This window comes from Globicephala melas, chromosome 18 (genome assembly GCF_963455315.2).
Source record: "Globicephala melas chromosome 18, mGloMel1.2, whole genome shotgun sequence".
NCBI lineage: Eukaryota > Metazoa > Chordata > Mammalia > Artiodactyla > Delphinidae > Globicephala > Globicephala melas.
The window spans coordinates 45,775,243-45,796,469 of record NC_083331.1 but is presented as its reverse complement, the minus strand read 5'-3'; the positions used below and the strand labels follow the sequence as shown (position 1 = coordinate 45,796,469).

The following is a 21,227-nucleotide window of genomic DNA, read 5'->3' as shown; positions in this document are numbered from 1 at the left end:
ACTATTTCCCCATAATTGATGTTCCAAATGAATGTCCTTTCATAATAAAATGTGCTGGAAAACAAAACAGCTTTGCATCCTGCACAAGTTACATCATAATTAAATTTTATTTTATCCCATCGAGGCATGCTAAATGTTGAGCAAAATATAATTTTAAGTAATTTGTTTGTATTCTTATCTGTAGGAGTTGGAAATTAACAGCATTGCTAGTTCGCGTTTACTGTTAAGCCTGGAGAGCGGAGAGATTGCTTTGCAAACATTACAGTTATTATGTCTGCAGTTGGTACTCTTTGTATAAATTATTGATCAGCCAGCTTATTTTTCTTTCTGCTTAATGGATATTATAGCATAGTTGTTTACAACGCTATAGTTAAGGTTGTGTCAGCACTTCCATTATAATAAACCCCCTCTGTTACAGGGGGTTTATAACTTGTTGTAAAAATTTGCTCTGGGCTGAAACTTGACATACAAGATCTCGAGCTGGAAGGTGGCAATTGTTATTCTTTCAACTTAAAAAAAAAAAATCTCTTTGTTCTGAAGGGCAATAAATAAATAAACAGTTTATTCTTTTTTAACAATCCTTGAAATTTCTGACTTCAAATAGAACAATTTTTATAGACTATTTGTTGGCCAATGACCTCTTCTTTTATTTAATAAAGCAAAGAGAAAGAAAAAGGACCAAGATAATAAGTTAAAACAAAAACAGAAAAGCAGACAGTGAATCAGTAGAAACTTTTATAATTAAGTTTAATACATTTCTCCTAACATTGCAAAATCACACCATAATTTATGTTTTAAATTAAACATGCATTTACACTATGTAAGACTTCTTTCCACCCCCGTTCCCAACTATGTATCCCTCGAGCAATTCATACATCTTAATACTGATATTCTTTAGAGAAAAATGAGCTTTTGGTTATTTAAAAAGAAAGGAGTATGACAATTAGAAAATGCCATATATGAAAAGGTGCAATTGAAGGTACAATAGTTCCTAGAAAACTAGGGATTTAAATATCTGCCTGACTTTTTGACCTTTAATCCAGTCTGCCATCCCTCTTACCATTTAAGAGATGAAGGGAATTAATCTCAATTTATATCATTATTTTTGCTGCTTTCTTTTATGATCCAACTCTAAAATGATCTTGCTGTGGCTTGTTTGTTTGTTTTTTATCACATATTTGCCTGTGCAACTCTTAATACCAACCCCCAGATGGAATTAGGACACTTAACACTGGAAGTAAGTAGTGATGGGAAAGTATAACCAAATTGTCATGGAGAGTTGACTACTTGTCGTAGAAATGATGCAGTTTGGAGTAAGGAAAACCATTCCATGATGATTTTTTTCTTTGTAACTGTTCTCTTTGTTCCTCTAACTATTCTCCTTTCTCTCCCCCGACATGGGTTTAGAGATTTCTTACAATATGCTCCATAACCAGCAAAGTATTTTCGGCCAACATGTCACCTTCATTTTGAACCAGGAGAAAACGGGGTGAGGATAGAAGATTAGGGAGGGAGGAACAGTAATGCCAAATTGTGCCATTTGGTTCTGACATCTATGTAAATGTGAACATGAATAGGTAATTACTACATGTGTTCAGTAAGCATACATATATGGTCCATGCATTTCCATGCTGGAAAACAAGTCAGAGTTACTTATGACCATTTTGATCACTCCTTTATTAAGAACGGCAATTTGTAATAAAAAGTTTGAGCGCTTCAAGTTATAGCGTGTTCAGCTCCCCACCTTCTGTCCTTTGGGTAATTTATCACCAAGCTCTCTGCACCTGATTAGAGAATGTATCCTTGAGATAAAAGTCTTATTCCTTGTTTGAGGAGGGACAGGAACTGGAAAAGAGGGAGACTGTAGAAATGAGACACTAAGTCAGAAGTTGGAACCCCAGGTGGGGGGAGCAGAGACAGAAAGTGTAGAGGTACGGAAGTCTTTGCTTAAGGTAGTTAGGGTTTATCTGCTGAGCTGATTGGTGAGGTCGTGTGTCTGAGTTAAAAAGGCTTGAGAGAGTTACTTGGCATAATTTCTCCATCTTCAATGATTTACTACTGAAGTGCAAACATCAATTTTGGACTCTCTCCTGAGAAACGTTTAACAAAGTCAGTCAACTACTGGTACCCTGTTATCTTTCTAGATTTGCCAAACTTGGAGAGCTGCTTTATAAACCTCTGCCTGAAGTTTGTCTTTTTTTTTTTTTTTTTTTCTGTTAAGGAAACAGGTCCATTAGTAAATACACAGATGTAAAAATCATCTTCCTCTTTACTTCGCTGTTGTGATATATCTTAGAATTGTTCAGAAGTGCACCCTATTGTGAAAGCTATTTGTGCCGGGTGTGCTAATGCACTCTTTGATTGAGTGAATTAGCAGTCATAACAATCTGGCAGTCTGGCCATAGAAGTGTGCTCAAGTTGATTTGTATTATGGCTGGACTGGAAAATCTAGTGTTAGTTGTTTTTTGCCCTGGGGCATTGTTTGTACCAAACTCCACTTTTCATTTAATTTTCCAATATATTTTGAAAGATTGAAATGCTTGTGATCAACATTTGATCCACTTGCATTATTTAAAAAAGAATTCTGAAAGTAATTTCAGATTCCAAAAAACCTTGCTTTCAATTAGAGTAAACATAATTAGAGTGACGTCGTGCTCGGAATGGTAAGTCTCCCTTTGAATCTATTAAGCATGTTATCTCCTTGTCCTGTCACTGAAAGGAATTCAGTATATATCTGAGGTATACATCTGTATTTTTCTGTTCATGCTTCTAATAGAACTTGGGGAAAAATTAAAAGAATAAAATTGCACAGAACCTTTTCTTGTTGTCCTTTCTGCATATTCCCAAATTGTTTCTGCTTCATTTAGTGATGCTATAAAAAGAGGATACTCAAAGCTTTCAGGAAATTTTGAGATATTCAAGAAACATTCAGATATGTATTGCCTTTAAGTTATTAGAACATTTTAGTTTTTTTAATATTCTATGAAATCCACATTTTCAATCTTAATTATATCAATTGCTGTATTGAAACCCTAAAAATTTAAAGACATGACTTATCCTAGCTTTGTCAATATTTGTATCTTTCTTACAATCCTCTGCTTTGCAGTCATTTACCAGAATTATAATGCAGCATGAATATAACTTTAAAATGACTATTGATTACAGAGAAAGCTTTGTGAAATCATTTAGCCAGTTTCCCCACTTGAGAAATCAGTGAATAAAATAGGTCAATAGATAAGGATGGAATGGATGTAATACAGTGCTATGCCTCCCTGGGTTATAAAAAGGGTCAAAAATGAATCCCCATAGAATTCATGGTTTTATACTCGTAAAATAAAATGATACTTACCAAATCCCAAATCTAAGTCCACCTTTCTACAGATTTATTCTTCGTTTTTAAAGCACAGGTTTTGAAAGTATATTTTTATGTTTCCCTGTTTCAACAGAAGCATTTCCTTGTCACTGTCCCTTTTAACCAAATAGGATGCCCTCATCTTCAGGCTAAAGTGCCTGTTGTTATCCAGATATTCACCGGGACTTTTGCTGCAACAGCTAGTCTGTATTTTCTCAGTCTCCTGCGACCTTACAGCTCTTCTCAAAACTGCATTTCCTACTGAACTGAACTCTGTCTCCTGTGCCGATATTTGTTAAGTAATAGATGGTGAGCCCTGAGACCACTCTCTCTATTAGTTCCATTCACAGGGATGTCTTCGGGGGCACGGAAGGAGGGGGAAGGGGAAGGGAGGGGCCAGGAGGGGGCAGAGGGAGGGAAGAAAATACCCTCCCTGAACTGGTACAAGCTCAGCTTCAAACGATATCCTAGGAAAGAAATTAAAGACTTCTTAATTAGTGCAGCAATTAAGCTTTCTTGGTAGCATTTTAATCAGCATAAGCCCTATCAAAGGACAAACAGAACAATTTGCAGGTCTTTGAATTTTAAACAGTCTTATTGATTTTAGCACAATACGTCTTCACAACACACAGGGAGAATTTTCTAATATCAGTTACAGTACTCTGAGTTATGCTTATGCAAATTGAGTGCAGGTTGGAGAGGAGGAGATGGAAGGAGAGGACCTGAACCAAACAGAGATGTAAAACAATAAACAAACAAGACAAAAGCTTGGAAACCTAAAGATGTGATAGGAAGAGTGGGAATTTGAAATCTGTGCAATTGATTTATCTGCTGTTATGAAATACCATTTGCCTTAATCTCTGGTAATATTTCTCAAAAAAAAAATAAATAAAAAGAAGAAAAGAAACTTGAATTTTCCAGGCTTTTCTTTCCTACATATTTTAATTTTCATTATGTGCCTTTTCTAATCCTATTGTTTGATCACCGGGATATGTGGTAGTTCCTAAAAAATGGTTTAGAGATCTGAGATGGGGGGTGAGGGGAAGGAAGCTCCCATTCAGGTAGGGGCAGGCGCCCCAAGCCCTGCCTCTGAATGGAGCACGTGCTGGGAGACGCAGGGTTCCCTGCAGAAAATTTGGACTTTGCTTTGATGCTGGGTGGGATTATGGCTTGGTCAGCTATCATTACTTCCTGTCCGTGGCTTCGGAGTGTGGCAGGTATTAGGTGAGTGACAGTTTAAGGAAATATGAGAAACGAGAATGCTTAGAGCAGATTTGGGGCATTTAATTCTGATTTTTTCCATTTGTGGGTCTAGAATTTAAAACGAAGAAACTGGTTTAGCATATTAAAAACTAGAGCAGAGTTTATTAAAGTTGTGCATGCAATTCCAAAATAAAATTAGTAGACATAAACACTTAAAGTGTTCTGATGTATGTGATATATATCCAATCCCTATTTTTAACTGAAGTCAGATAAGAGGAATGAAAATTAATATAAATTATTTCTGGATATATCAAACTACATTGGCTAACTAGGCAAAACAACTGTATACACTTTAGCTACCTTATAGAAGTTAATCTACTTTTTGGCAACAATCAACTTTCTGAATTCTTATGACCCAGAAAAGACTCCTGATATAACTGCTATGCCCCAAAAAGTTTAGTATAAACTTTAGACTTTAGACTAATTAGTCAACAGTGCCATATTTCCCTATAAATATTTCCTGCACCTTTTGACACTAAACTTCAAAAAGGTTAAATAATTAAAATGATAAAAAGAAACGTGATAATAATTTCAACACTACACTGTGAACCCGATGCTAATAGTTTATTTTTAAAATCTGTCAAATGTTAAAGCACTGTTTCTATCTTGTAAAGTTAATGAACATGTGCAGACAGGTTTAAAGCACAATTATTTAAGATTCCTAGAGATATAAACAGAGAACAGACTTGACCTATGCTCAAATCACAGGTTGGTCAAAAATCCTTGAATAAATAGTACTTTCATGCAACAAGTTAGAAAAGGGAAGAAAAGCAGAGAGGAAGGCAAAGAGCAAGAGAGTCTAAACTCAGCCTAGTGTTTTTAAGCATAGCCTCCCTTTCTGCCTTTACAAGTCAGCTAGCGAGCTTTGTTTTTGTTCTTTTCATTATTTACAAAACATATTTCTACAAACTGAGGACTTTCCCAAAATACAGTGATACTTTTCAAATACAATATATGTGTGTGTAGATACGTGTGTGTGTATATATACACACACACACATAGTTACTCACCTAACACATTAGCAACTAGCCTTGGGTTTTAAACGATATGAGGATGGTTGGCGTCTGTGCAAGACAGGTGAATTAATTATAGAGTGCTAGGTAAGAAAAATTAGTGTGTTGTTTCCCCCCCCACTTTCTAAATCTTCAAGTGTGCCTTATCTCTTCGAATTCTCTCGGTATGATTGGCATTTCTAACCTGCCTTTGGGGCGAAAGTGAAGTTATTCTCAACCATCCATATAATGGCAAGCATTTCTTTCTTTCCACAATCTATTAGGAAATGAGGGATTGAATGCAGAGCATTCCATGATTCTTAAGCGATTTCAGACTGACTTTTTTCCCACAACTTGAAAACTCTCCTGGAATTTTTCACTATCTTTAAACAAATAAATAATTGAACCGACAGATAAAATAATCAGATGCAGAAAATATGCGCTTTGCTTCCACATGGATTTTCCTCAGAATAATTTCTTAATTATCATGAAGGGAGAGGATGTGTTTTCATTTATATCTCATTGCAAAAAACGAGCAGAGATACATCCTAAATCCTTGAAGGAGAGCTCGGAGCGCTCTGGCTCCTCTTTAAGTTGGCAGACGATTGCTCAGAAGGTTTTGGAAAAAATTACGAGTCTTCGCGGAAGAAATGGAATATTAAGACATGCAGTCTAACGGTAGTAGAAGAGAAAGAAGTAGATGATCCCTCTTTCCGATCGCCACTTCTGTGTCCGGGCTTTTCCTCTCCGTCCCTCCCATAGTTTCTTACTTATCCTCCCCCTCCCCTCCTCCTTTTCTCGCTCCCTCGCTTTCCCTGGGTCTCGCGCTCTCGGAGTCTCTGCTCCGAGTTCCTGGTTGGATAATTTGGGTTAATACTAGTGAGTGAGGTTTTTGCGGCTTCAAAGGGTATTTCAAGTTTCCGGAGCTCCTCCCCTCTGCACCGTGTGACAACAACAACTCGTCCAGCCGGCAGCCTGCACTTTTCAGCTCATTTTCTCTCTGTCATTCCCCGCTCAATCTTTGATCAATGTACTTGCCAGGGAGAACCCAAGTCCTTCAAACCTCCTCCTTTTCACCTTCATCCTTAACTTTGTGCTAGAGCGGGACCCACACAACAACAGCCGACCCTCCCCGCCCCCACCTCCAAACCAGCCCCCGATCCCAGCCCCCGGAGAGGACTCGCATTTCGACTTGCGGGACACTTTTGTGCGTTTCTCTCTAGAGCGCCTCTCGCGCTCGCCCCTCCTGCGCTCGCTCTTTCTTACCCTCACCTCCTTTTTCCCCCCTTCTCTCCCTTTCTCCTTGTCGTTCTCTCTCAGAGTTGTTGTTGTGGCCCCCTAGCTCCTTCTCCCCCCCGCCCCCCTTTTTCCCCTTGCCCTACCCGGGGTGTGTGGCAACTTTTTCCCTCGCTTCTCCTTCTGTTTCCCCTTATATGTGACCATGGCAGTGCCGGCGGCTTTGATCCCTCCGACCCAGCTGGTCCCCACTCAGCCCCCGATCTCCACGTCTGCTTCCTCCTCTGGCACCACCACCTCCACCTCCTCAGCGACCTCGTCTCCGGCTCCGTCCATCGGGCCCCCGGCGTCCTCAGGGCCAACTCTGTTCCGGCCGGAGCCCATCGCTTCGGCGGCGGCGGCGGCGGCGGCGGCGGCCACAGTCACCTCCACCGGCGGCGGCAGCGGAGGCGGCGGCGGCAGCGCGGGCAACGGAGGCGGCGGCGGCAGCAACTGCAACCCCAACCCCAGCCTGGCGACCGCCAGCGGCGGCGGCGGTGGCGGCGGCGGCGGCGGCGGCGGCGCCTCCAGCACCCCCATCAACGCGAGCGCGGGCAGCAGCAGCAGCAGCAGTAGCAGCAGCAGCAGCAGCAGTAGCAGCAGCAGCAGCAGCAGCAGCAGTAGCAGCAGCTGCGGGCCCCTCCCCGGGAAACCGGTGTACTCGACCCCGTCCCCAGTGGAAAACACCCCCCAGAATAATGAGTGCAAAATGGTGGATCTGAGGGGGGCCAAAGTGGCTTCCTTCACGGTGGAGGGCTGCGAGCTGATCTGCCTGCCCCAGGCTTTCGACCTGTTCCTGAAGCACTTGGTGGGGGGCTTACACACCGTCTACACCAAGCTGAAGCGGCTAGAGATCACGCCCGTGGTGTGCAATGTGGAACAGGTTCGCATCCTGAGGGGACTGGGCGCCATCCAGCCCGGAGTGAACCGCTGCAAACTCATCTCCAGGAAGGACTTCGAGACCCTCTACAATGACTGCACCAACGCAAGGTAAAGAGCGGGGGGCAGCCTCCGCCGCCCGGGGTCCCTTCCCACCGGTCTCCTCGCCCTTCCCTCGCTCCCTTCAGGGCGCCGCTCGCTCCGCGCGCCCGCGAGCCGCGCGCTCCGCCGAGCGCGGCCCTCTCCTCTCTTTCCTCGGGGCTCGCCGGCCGCTTCCGACCCTCGGAGAAGTTGGCACCTCACACTGCCCAGACCGCGCTCTTCCGGCCGGGTCCACCCCTTGCTGGCCCGGGAGCGGAGGCGCAGCCGCTGTTGCACGCGAGAACCCCAAGCCTCCGGGCAGAGGGGGCGGGAAGGAGGAGGACGGTGCCTTTCCAGGGGCCACAGCGCCCTTCCTGGGCCGCGCCGGCGTCAGGGGACCCCTCTCAGCGCGGCCGCCCGTGTGCGCGCTCCCTCGGACCCGGGTTCCACCGCAAGGCGCGGGGCACTGGCCTGGCTGCTCGGAGGCGCCAGGCGGCATCCCGGGGGCGGAGGGAGGTCGTGACCCTGCTCGGCAGGGTTCGAGGAGCGGGAAGACGCGCTCCGGGTGAGGGCCCCGCGAGGTAGCCTTGGGAGTGGGTCACTTGGAGGTCGGGAGGGGGACGGCCCCAGAGGCCGAGAGGCCGGCGCAATCCCGGGGGACCCAAAGCGAGTTCAGCTCCGAAGCCCCTAGGGCAAGCCCGCGGAGGGGAGGGATCTGTGTGTGCGCGCATCTGTGCGTGTGTCCGCGTGTGAGCGTGTGCGTGTGCAAAGAAGATGAAGGGGTACGTTTGCCCCGGGGCAGACGCGAGGGGACCGTCAGGGTCCCTTCCGTAGGGGGAGGTGACCGGGTGCCTGAGACTCTTGGAAGCTGAACCGGAGAGATGGGGAAGGAAGACCACAGCTTGCTTTCTCGCTCTCTCTCCAAACTGTTCTTTTTTTCTTTTCCTTTTTTATCCCTTTTCTTTTCTTTTCTTTCTTTCTTTTTTTCTTTTTTTTTTTTGTTAAGGGTTAGTAGCTCACGCAATGAGCAGGTGCAGGCTTTGCACTGGGATGCTCTGTGTACCTGAATACCGGTGCCATGGCTTCCCCAGCCCGGCAAAGCGCGGGAACTCTATAGAGGCCACGGGACCTGGAGCCAGGCCCGACCAGTTTTATGCTAATGAACGCTCACTGGGGGAGGATCTACCGAGAGGGGGCGGGAGTAGGGTAACTTGGCAGTTTCGGGGTAGAAGTGATTATTCCACCCGCTCTCAAGGTTCCGTCTTGTCCCTATCGTTGGCTGCAGAGGGGAAAGTTCAGAGATACCGGGTAAAAGCGAGTAGGGAAAGTTGGAGTCTAGAAGTGAGCGCGTGGGAACTGCGCGCAAAATGTGTGCAGCGACTTCGGTACCTTCCAAATAAGTTTAAAGATCGGGAGAAGAAGCGGAGTTTTACTTCTTTTGGGTGTGTTCCCCTAGGAGATCTAGGGAAACAGAGGCGGCAAGGAAAGGCGCAGGACTAGACCAGAAGGAAACCGGGGTAGAAAAGCCCCTAGCTATTTCTTCCTTGGGAGAAGACTTCTGGCTAGTGCCCCCGGAAGACTGGAAGACGAAAAAGACTCGAATTCCAACCCAGTAAATGTCTTACCCTGACCTAGCCAGAAACTCTTTTCCGTGTTTATTTGCCATTCTTTGCATCGGGCCATGGGTGTATATCTGGGTTTTGAACCTTTATTTCTACTATTTTTGGGTGAATGCTGAGCGCCCGCGTGTGTGTACGCGCACGCGTTCCCAAGAGTCTGGACAGGTGGCAGTAAAGATTGAGGGGGAATCTTGATCACTAAACGTCATTTACGGAGATAATTGGAGTTCTTGGGTGTTCAGAAGATAACATATTTGCAAAAAATCTACTGTTAAAACAAGTTGAATCAGGGCAGAAAATTGTTGCGGAGTTGTTATAAAGAATGCTAGTCAAAATTTTAAGCCAGTTCAGATATGATTGCGGTGAAATTGCCTACCTATCCAGTAGATTGGTGAAGCGCTGTTTTTCTTAGTAACCAAACCACTCTTCTCTTGAATCTTCTTTGTGTGTTTCTTACAGCACACACTGTACTAGATAATTAATGGCCATTTCGCATAACACGCAAAAAAATTGGTGGAGAAAACTCCCTTCAGAGACTGCAATGTTATAATCAATTTAAAGCAGGTAGTGTTACACCACTTACAATTATTCTCTTGGTGTTTTGTGTTTTTTTTCCAGAAATTTCTGAAAATATGGAATTTTCAGGTTTTGGAATTGAAGTCCTCACCATATGGTTGCAGAATATTCTTAAAGTTATTAGGAAATAATTTTAAAGTATTTTTTCCCTGAGGTTAACAAAGCCTCTGGAGTTAAAACTTTCAGAGCCAAGATAAGTTAAATCCAGTAAAACTGTTTATCCCTTCAAAAATATCTCATCAGTACTCTAATTATATTTCAATCACCTCGTTTTAATACTTTACAATGAAATGTGTTATTCCAAAACTCTATTTCAGGTTAAAGTTAAATGTGGTAAGTTTGTTGATTTACTATTGCATTTTGATCTTTTATCAACTACAAGACTTTCTCAAACCTAAACACATGCAAATACTGAAGAAGATGTGTAGTTGTAGATATCTGCCTAGGTTTTCCTAATTCTGCCACTGACTAAGAAAATAGAAAACTTATCATTGAACTCCCTCTCACCAAAATATACTGTTTGCATTGTGATGCATTATTTTTTAGTGATAATTACAAGTGTTACTGTCTTATTTCTCAGCGTTGGAAACAATACCTAAAATATTTTTATCTTGAATTTACAAAACTAAAATTACCCTTTTCATTCAAGTCCAGTTTATGCCCTTACTACTAAGATCCTTTTTCATTCATCTATATATATTGATTTCTTTCATTATGGTTTCTTTCTCCTCTGGCTACTTAAGAGACTATCTAAAGGAATAATTGATGCAAAAGATAAGAGGAACTGTGCAGAAAGGCAAACTATATAAAATAATATGTACATAGTGTGCAAGAAACATTAAATCTTAGCACTCTCAGCTTTTTACAGAACATGTATTTAATTATGTCTCTTAAGAGTATTTAGATACCAGAGAATCTGAGGAACCAAAATTTTTGATGTTAAGGAAAAGAAGCGTTCATAAGCTTGCTCAAAGTGGCTCAGTAAGTTAGTAACAAACCTCGGAGTGGATTTAATTTGCTTGGGGCTATTGCATCAGTGTGCTATCTATGAAAACTAGAATAAATGTTGAAGCCATCTGTCATTACCACAAGGAGATGAAACAGAGACTGTCACCTCCTTGATAGTAAAGCTAAATAAAATAGGGGTCTCAAAGCATGAAAGAAAATATAAGGAAATATATTTAAAAGTTGTCAGAGGACAAAGTCTGACCTTGATCACCTTCCGCTAATTATTATTTTTCAACTAAACATTAGTTGCATGAACTTGGCTGTTGCAACAGAGGTCACTTAATTAACTGGTAACCATTAAACAACAACAAAAAAAAGAAAAGTAATTATGTACATGGTCAAGTCTCTGAGTCAGTTGCTTGTTTGTAGATTTGGGTTAGCATTCAATTTTCCGTGAATTCAGGTAATAAAAAGTGACTGTTATATTTTGTCATCAAAAATAATTTTTTTTTTTTTTTGAGCATTGCCAGAAGTTGATTTTGTCTCAGGATCTTCCAAACCAGCTTGTGATTTGGGTCCTACGTAGCCCTAGATTTATGAAGTTTTTAACTTGGAAAGATTCCAGTTAGTTTTATCAGACATTTTATATAAATATACATATATTTACAAACAGTATTCTTTTGTCTTAAAAGTCAGTACCATCTATTGACAGGAAATTGAGAGACTACATGTCTTTTTTTGTCCAGTGGTAATATACGAATGCAGTTTTAGTATAAGAAGTATAAAATATTTTCCAATTCTTGGCTCTTTTTTTGTCAGAAGATTTTTTAAATAAAAATAGCATATTTATTTAACATTTCCTCCGTTGCATGCTATTCAATGGCACGGACTTATGCATTTATGCCTCGATGTAGAAAGTTTCAACACAATACAGACTCCCTTCTCACAGATAATTATGATACTTAGCACAGAGAAATTCAAAACTTACTTCAAATGAAGAGAGACTATGCTTTTGAAGTTTTTGTATTACAGTCTATTAATGTCTCCTGTAAAGCCTGATGTCTCGTCGTATAACATTTCAAGAAAAATATGGCATAATTAGAAGAGTAGGGCCTAAAATGTGAAAGTTTTTTTGGTTCCATCACTTATCTCTGCACACTTTTTAAATGTTGGTAAATTGCAGTTTAATAACTAATACATAAATAAAATCTAAGAATATGCTCACCTCGGATTTACCTTGTTTAATCACATTATGTTGCAAGATACAAATTCTCAAGTTATTTGGATAATATCTTTCAAATCTGTTTTTTTTTTTCCCTTGGAGTTAGTCTCCAGTGATATCATAATCATTATTGTCACATAGTGCACATAGTTATGAGGATGAAGATGGTTTACTTTCTGAACTCCATGGTTAATGTCCTGAGACACTTAATTTGATTTGCACATTTAATATTTTATTTTGTGATGATTCAAATATTATGTATAATAAACTACAAGACAGGCTTATTTTTTTCTTGTCAGAGTTTTCTTGCATAAAATTTTTGTATTTGCATTTAAGGCAGAATTTTTAAACTTCATTTAGTCTAAATCTGCTGTTTTTTTGGTTTAATCTACCACATTTCACAGAAGTTGCATATAAATTATTGAGACCAATATTAGCCACTCTCTTTGCCTCACTACCTTCCCCAACCTTCTGAGTTGTGACACCCAATATTGATTAAAGTCTAGGCTGGATTTGAGCATAAATCACTCTTCTCTTTGGTGATTTACCATGTGTGATTCACTAGCATACAAAAACATAATATGCTTTATTGTTTCTCATTTGCTGTTTTGTTTTTGGAATGTGTAGCATTTGTAGCTTAATGTGCTTAATGTGCAACCAAGAAGTTGTTATTTTAGGAACAATTTGTGCTTTGACTGTCAATTAGTATTATTTTACCTTTCCAAGTTACTTTACTAAATTGTTTCATACAGTTGCCTTTGTTAATCAAGTAAAATAATCATTTAAATTGCATTGTATTAGCAACATAGAACACATGTATTGCAAAATATAATAAGAAATGAAACTCTCACAAGTTGTAAGCTGTCTCCCTTTGAATCTTTGTCTGAAGAAATTAGTTTGAAATATGCCTTCTTAAATAGGTACAGGTGAGTCTTCTAGATTTCACTAAACATTTTGGTTTTAAGGTTTTCGTTACTTGATTCTTTAGAAAAGTTCAACTTTGCCTGAATTTAATCTTTCCAAGATTTCATTTTCAGATTGTTCACCAGGGGGAAAAAAAAAAATCACATCAATTTATATACCTTTAAAATGACCAAAAAATGTGAAAAAATTGATATTAACTATTTGGATATTTTAACATGTATTTAAGATAAAGTTTTATCATTTTATGTTTGAATTGTTATGAGAATAGAATGACCTTAGCATGTGCCAGCATGTGCCATTCTCTTTACTGAGTTACTGCACTGTGATTGGTCAGTCGTGTGTGTGTGTGTGTGTGTGTGTGTGTGTGTGTGTGAATGCTGCAGCTAAAAATTCAGTTAAGAATACATTAAAAATACATTTATATTTATATTTTCAGACTTAGAGACTGCATTAAGGAGGCTATTTTCCATTATATTTGTTGTGTTCAATAATTTATTTTTTAATGAAGAAAACCTGACTTAAAAGCCCACCAAATGGGGCTTAGATAAGTGGACTATCAAAGGCTCTGATCTGCACAGATACATGTATCTCAGGCATACCAGTGGCTCTGTGAGCCCACATTGTCCTCAAATTCCTTTACTTTCCTTCTCCTCAACTTGTCAGAAGTATTTCCAATCAAAAGTATTTTTTTTTTTGCTATAGTATCTGTCCTTTAAATAACTTTTAATTGCTGATATTTGCTTTTTAGAATACATCACAGTATAGAAGTGTCTCAATTAGAATAGTGAGGTTAGCTTACCAAATTATTTCTTTGGAAAGCAGGAACACCAAGGATAGTATATTTATATTTGGTCTAGTAGTTAGTTATTATATTCAGTCTAGTAATTAGTTATTATTAGATTAAGTGGTGGATCATTTTATATTGATGCACCTATTTACTTTGGGAAGGTTTTTGAGAATCTTTTAAGAGGGGGTCTATTACAGATACCTGTCCAATTTAAATGTACATATTTATTTTATAAGTATTAATATCCATATAATCATATATAGAGAATGATGCAAATCACTACATGATCCAAAATCAGAGACCTTGAGCCAGGAGCATTTTAAATTTCTTGTGTGTTCTGATTTGGATTTATCTTATAAGATAGGAGGATTCTAATTCACTCATTTAAAAAAAATTTGCATGTGGGTTTTTCTAACTTGGATATAGAAATGTCCAATGACTGAACTTTGTTAAAGGTGTGGCCCTGTTGCTTTCTGATTCATATTAGCTTGGAGTTGATCCAGGATATCAAGCTGGGATTCTTTTGCACGTTTAAATGTACGTGACTTGAGTGGAAGCTGTCAAAGACAACTTACTAAACTGGAAAACTCACTGTGTATTTAATTTGTCTTATATTTTTGTGCTTATAAACATATTGTAGTGTCTAAAAGTCTGCAGCATGGCAACACACTGAATAGCCAGCTGTTTTAAAAAAAGTTTTAGAGAGTAGTGATTAAAAAAAAAAACAGTTTAACTGAAGCATCTAAAACATGTTATTATCTAAGATGAATATACTACCTAGAATATAGTACATGTTTCTTGCAAGAAATAGGAATTGTTTACTATGATTTGAAGACTAAAAGTAATTTAACTATAGGTAGATTAATAATAATCTTGCAGTGGATTTTGAAGGTAGTATATATATTTAACAAAAAATTGGATATGCTTTTCAAGCATGATTTTCTCAAAGCAAATATTGAAATGGGCAACAAAGTAGATTGGTTACTTTTGGTTAGTAACATTGAAGAATTGAGGAATGTTTTCCTTTCCTTAGAATAAATGAAGGGAGGGGTAAACGAAGTATTAAAAGTCACAATGTAACTTATCTTTGAATTTATATATGGTATCAAATGTTTCTAAATAATTAGATTACCCCTGTAGTCACAACAGGAAAAAACAATGCTTTTCTTCAAGGACAAGGAAAATATATCAGGAAAGAAAGAGTACTAGTCAAAAGGGAATTATTTTATAGAAGCACATACAATCATTTGCAGTAAATACTTGCTAGTTCAGTTTAAGGGATATGGTCATTTCTTAAGTAAAGGTAATGATAATCAATCTCTAGAGTATATTAATCAAGAAATATTTCATTACATTCACATATCAAGCAGATGAAGTATTTTGTTAAAATCTTAAACTGATTGTATTCAGAAATTGTATTAATAGCAGCAGTAGGTCAGCTGTTTTATTCATAGCCTTATATTTTAAAAACATTTTGTTTATGTATGAACAAATCACTGAAGCTGTAACTAATCTTTGAACCCATCACAGCTCTGCTAAAATAGACTGATATATTCAACAGTATTAATTCTTATTTTATATTTAAAATATCTGTTTTTTTAGCTTAATTTTTGGAAATGATATATATGTCTTAAGTTAGGCAGTTTGTAGCTTAATAGTGCCTCTGGATTTTAAATGAATAATTTGGAGCACTTTTCTTTGTAATATCACTGTTCACACATTTTATACTAGGATGAATGTTCTTGTGTATGCAACAAGTATAAAATTTCTATCAGTATTCAAGAGATCTTTGTGGTGGATATTTTTGTTTATGTTAAGCTTAGCCCATTTGTGGTCTATGTATTTATGCTTAAGTAATTATAATCCCTTTATTAGAAAAGCTTTTACGTATATTATTTGTGTTTGTACACACACACACACACACACACGAGAGGCATGTAGAACATAGGGCCAGAAGACCAACAAGTTACTTATAAAAATAGCTTAATTTTGCTTTCTGTAATTCATTTAATATAAAATAACACATGAAAAGCCAATTCTACTTTAGTGAATGACCATAGAAAACTATATTTAAAATTACTTTTAGGGTGAAAGATGTAGTTTATATTTAAATGTTTTAAAATATAATTATAAATATAACATTATATGGCTATTAAGACAGTGATTAAACACTTACCTTGATTTTCCTAGACCTTTATTTTTATGATAACTAAGATATACTTTTAATTCTCTACAAAAAATATTTATAACTGATAAGTATTTTATTGTATGAAATCGACATTAAACTATTAGGTACTAGAATCTGTACATTACTGAAGAACCTTTAAAGTGCTTGATGTCATAGCACCATTTCTTTTATTGGTTTATTTCATTGCTGCTTGCACTTTGGAGCAAGCATATCCTTTAAAATCAGTGGATAAATGATAGGAAAACAATATCATAATCTAAGAAAAAAAGATTGCTCTTCTAAAAGCTTTGCCATCAATGAGATGAGTTAGGAATGAGGTCAATGGGTTAATCTGCAGGTCTACATAAGGAGATGTGTATTACCACTTCTTGCAGTGGACTGTAATTGTCTTTGAAAACACCTGGTAGAGGTCCAGTTAAATTGAAATCAATTACTTTCTCAATCATTCCATGGCATATGTCAAGTCATTACGTCATTGGTAAAAGTGCAAGCATGCATGCATTTTTTTTTGCAAAGCAGGAAGAAGCTTATAAAACAGTGATTGCTTAAAGGACTCTGCTTCATCTAAAGCTTGAGGGATTAAAAAAAATCACTTGGACATAGTAACTTAAAATGACATTTGGTAAGAAGTTCATCTTTGCATTTAGTTATCTAAGTAAAAACAATATTTCACATTCCTTTCTGCATCATCTGGTATGTATATATACTTAAAAGTTAGTGAGAATGGTTTCAAAATATTTTATGACATGTGACCTCTGACACCTTTATTCTTATTTTCTAAGAACCCTCTGACAAGTATATATTATAATCAAAGATGAATATATGTCTGCTCTTCACTGATTTTTTTTTTTCTTCACACCATTGACAGTACATGCAGATTTGAACTTGTAGCCAGGAACAGTGCTTCCATGCTTCAAATTGCCAGAAGACCCCCAGGGATGGAAACTTGACCTGCTTTTATGAAACCATAGAATTACATTTATACAAGTTACCCCATGGGAAAGGAATGAACTGATCCCAATTCAAACCTTAATATTGGAGCCTTCTGGGTCAAATTTGATTTTTCTTTCTGTTAACACCTGTTTAGCTCCCAAATTTAGTAACTATATATTCTTAGGAAATTTACAAAATACTATTCATGAATGGCATTTTACAGTTAAGCCAAAGTGCCATCAGAATTTGGCAGCTATTCAAGATTTCACATGTGACTAAGATGCTACTTTTTAAAACAAAATATCTACCTTTCAAATATATATGCTAGATGTTAAAAGGTTAAACATAAATGTGTTTAATTGGACATGGGAACATTTATTTTGTACTTTTTTTTATTAATTTCTCTCCACAGAAGAGTCAGCCCAAGTAGGGGAAGAAACTTTTTTTCAGGGAGTTATTCCCTATGATAACATTTCAGAATACAGATTTTTATATGAGTATATTTAATTTTTCTTAGATTCACATTTTGAGAGGTTAAAGTTCTTATTGTATTTTTAGCTGGATCACTTGAAAGTTTTCAGAAGGCTCCCTTTGCCACTAGCAATAGCAAATGAAGATCACTGACAAATTTTATATGTAAAAGCCATTTTTATTTTAGGTATGTGGACTGGGGCTAAGTTGGAAAACTAAAATTAATCATAGGTACAAAATAAAGAGGTATTTAGGTATGTATAGTTTGCTTAATTTCTGGAATATCAAAATGCTATATCATATGTCTATATATATATATAAATGGATAATGTATATAAAATGGTAGGCTTATAATATCTCTGCCTATAATGGGTGATATTAAATGACTACCATTAGATTTAGAACCTACCTCTTCATATAGAACAACTTGCTCTAGATCTTATATATACAGAAACATTTTATAAAAGGTAAAGCAACACATATACATATATATCCCCCACTCAAGTATATGCAATGACAAAAAATAATTCCATGATTGGATTTTGGAATTGAGGTTAGCAAGTTCCTTTTCCAATAAAAATTAGAGAGAATTTCAAAGATCTTTCACTTCCTTTTTCACTTAACATTGGTAAAATCATTTGGATAATTGGCTATTTCCTTACAAGAACTAAACATAAAAATTCCTAATAAGAATGGTTATAACAAATCAATTCTTGGAGTGTGGAAGAAAAACATTGAGATTTCCAGTGAAAGGAATACCACTTTTCTTACTATCATAAGTCATGATTATCAAGGAGAAAATATTTAGGGTTTTAAACATATGTTGCTTATTTTTTATTGGCTGTTCTGTGACAAAAAAAGAAAGCTCCTTAACTTTCACTGTAAGCTAACAGTTTTCTGCCTTGCCTCAACACATCATTTGAATGAAGCTGAAAATTAAGTCAATCATTTGGATGTTTCCTAAGATCACTCTGTTGCCATATTTATAAAATAGCAACATTGATTAAATATTTCATTTAATTTAAAAGTTTGACCCAACTAGTTTCATGGTTATTTGACATGGCAATTGGTCTGCACATTCTCTGACTGTGAAGGAAGGAATGGAGGGAGGCAGATCACGTGACTGCACAACTTCATGCTGTTCTTAAAAGGAATCTAGTTAGGAAAGGCAGCTTATTCTGACTTTTGTAATGGTGATAATATGAAGTTTCTATGACCTTTGTCTTCCAGTGGCACTTTGCAGCTCAATTTCTAATAACGATTGATAGTATACCAAATGAACTGCAAAACAAAACAAAACAAAAAAACCCCAAAACACCTTAAAAAAATCTTGCTATAAAGTGTGTGAAAGGAGAGGTGGAGCTTTTATATTTTAGATAATTCTCTGTAAGTAGAGTGATCCTTAATTTTGCACAGAATTCTACATCGTACCTCATATAGGAAGCCTTTAGACGCCAAACTAAATTTCATCCTCTTAAATATCTTTATCATCTAAATTGTCCTCATAATAAATCCTCTTTATTTTTGGTAGACACTCTAGTGAAATTTTGCATGAAATATAAATCCATATTTACCCATAACTATCTATCCAAAAACAGAACAAGCTGGGTTTTTGAGCTTTTGATATTTAGATTGGATTCCTCTAATTCAACAGAGTGAAAATATGGTTTATTTTTATTTATTTTCTTCTAATTTAGGAAATGACATTAAAATGGTATATATTTGATCTGAAGTAAACTTTTTTGCTCTTGCTTTTGGGGAGTGGGTTAAATAAGGGCCCATGACAGGGATGCTGTTTGTTTTTCACAAAAGTTGTTTGTGATTTCAGGTACTCTTGGGAAATCTCTTGATCAGATTCACATCTGTTCCTGTCAAAGTGGGTGCTAAGATACCGGTCACCCAGCAACCATGTCCAAGAGGGAATTGGGCCGATAATAACTTCAAAAAGGAATGACAGATGCTAGATTAGGATGAAAGACAAAACGCATGAAAAATGAGCTTGTTAGAATCAAAAATTTGTTCAAGCACCTTTATGCAAATTAAATGAATATTGAATATTTGCATGCATTTCTACTTTTTCATTTGATTGAAAAGAAAAGAATAGCACATTTAAACTCACAAATGTGACTTTTTCTTTTGTACTAATCAGCATACAAAGCTGAATCTCTTTTTTAAAAAAAATCAGATTAGCCACCTGGGTTCTTATATCTCTACTAAGTATATTGCAATGTTTTTTGTATAACAATGGTACTCTTTGGGACAACTTAGTTTATCTAATTTTTTTCATAATAAGCAGTCTCGTGTGAAGGTTATTTTAGATAAATATAAATCTATTTCTTGAGAAAGCATTTCAAAAGTAACCTTATCCTATTGTCCTTGAAATTGGTTAATGTACATTAATAAAAGATCACTCAAGATGAATTCACACCAAAAGCACAGGCTTCTCATTGACAGGTTAAATAACAATGCATTAAAGTAAAGCAAGGTAGTATTCCTGAAATGAAAAGTAGACAGAAAGATCGCTTCAAAATTTAAGATGCTTTTTGATATATTACTAGTTTTTCTATTGAATTGTTTACATACTAATCAGAATTTAGAAGAGCCTGATAAAATGTAGTGATTGAGAGAGGTTTCTGAGTCTTGGTTTAGCGATGTATAATGTGGTCACGTAGAGAAATTGATTTTCTTCAGAAATTAATTAATTTTTCATATCGCCCTAAGCTGCAGTTAAAAAGAGTGCATACTTGTCTGTTTTTTCCAGAAATATTGCCTAATCATATTAATACCATTGCCCCAAGGATGAAAAGATAATTGTACAAATGCATTTGGAAATATGTATCACTGAGTATTTATGATTAAATTATGCAAATGACCTAGCTCTCATCCTTTCCAGACCCAGATTGTCTAATTAGGATTGATATGCTGAATAGATGTTCCAGAATTTGAATACAAGCATGTCCAAGGAGCAGAAAATTGGAAATGACAAGGCTGAAATCCAAAGAAAAGTGTCTTTCGTTTCTATACTGTGTTAATGTGCTGTTAGCAGTTGAGGGTTTTTTCTCTCCCTTTGGCTATTTTGTGACTCATATGTCCATATTAGAAGCAAGTATGCAAAATGAATTGAACTTCAGCAAAAAGCATTTCATTTCTATTTGGTGCTTATATAAAGATAATAATTCCCTTGTCATTCAAAAAGAACATCACTATTAAGTTGCTTCAAACAGTGTAAACTTAACCTTAACTGAGTGAAGTTTTAAAAAACTTCCTTTGTATTGGTATCAAACCTTTATTTCAAAGCTAGCTATCCAAACTTCATGGCATACCGTTGCAGTATTTTCTAAGGATGTGCTTTCTTGAATCTACAGTTTATTCATTTATTCATTTACTTAAATACCTATCCCCTTATATTTGGAGAAAAGTTTTCCAGTAACAGTTCTGATTAACGAGAAAAAAGCAGCACTTTAAATGTAACAATGTTTGAATTTGAGGTCCTCAGCAGGCTTTCTCCCTCACTGATTACACTCATTCATCTTAGATGGAGGGGTGGTAGTGAGGGGGTAGGAAGGGACTGAACTGTCAGGACTCCAGCCTTTGTTAAGCAGCGGGTAGTCACTGCCTCTGAACCCGCCTGGCTCCTGCTTTCCATCTGCAGGATGATGGATTGCTATGTTTAATACATTTCAGCTTTTGTCTGTCATAGTATGGACAGACAGTACT

The 21,227-nt window shown here is 37.4% G+C and overlaps 1 protein-coding gene across 2 annotated transcripts in view; it reads left to right on the top strand.

Annotated features, from left to right (window-relative positions):
- Nucleotides 1-6,492: 6,492 nt before the first annotated feature.
- The window catches only part of DACH1 (dachshund family transcription factor 1), a 415,401-nt gene continuing 400,666 nt past the window's right edge, over nucleotides 6,493-21,227 (top strand). Inside the window, exon 1 of one of the 2 annotated variants that reach the window (XM_030838681.3) lies at nucleotides 6,493-7,872. In XM_030838681.3, the coding sequence (XP_030694541.2) occupies nucleotides 7,049-7,872 (824 nt within the window). In that variant the 5' untranslated portion in view covers nucleotides 6,493-7,048. The remainder of the gene's footprint in view (nucleotides 7,873-21,227) is intronic. The other variant, XM_060288119.2, reaches the window with a different exon arrangement.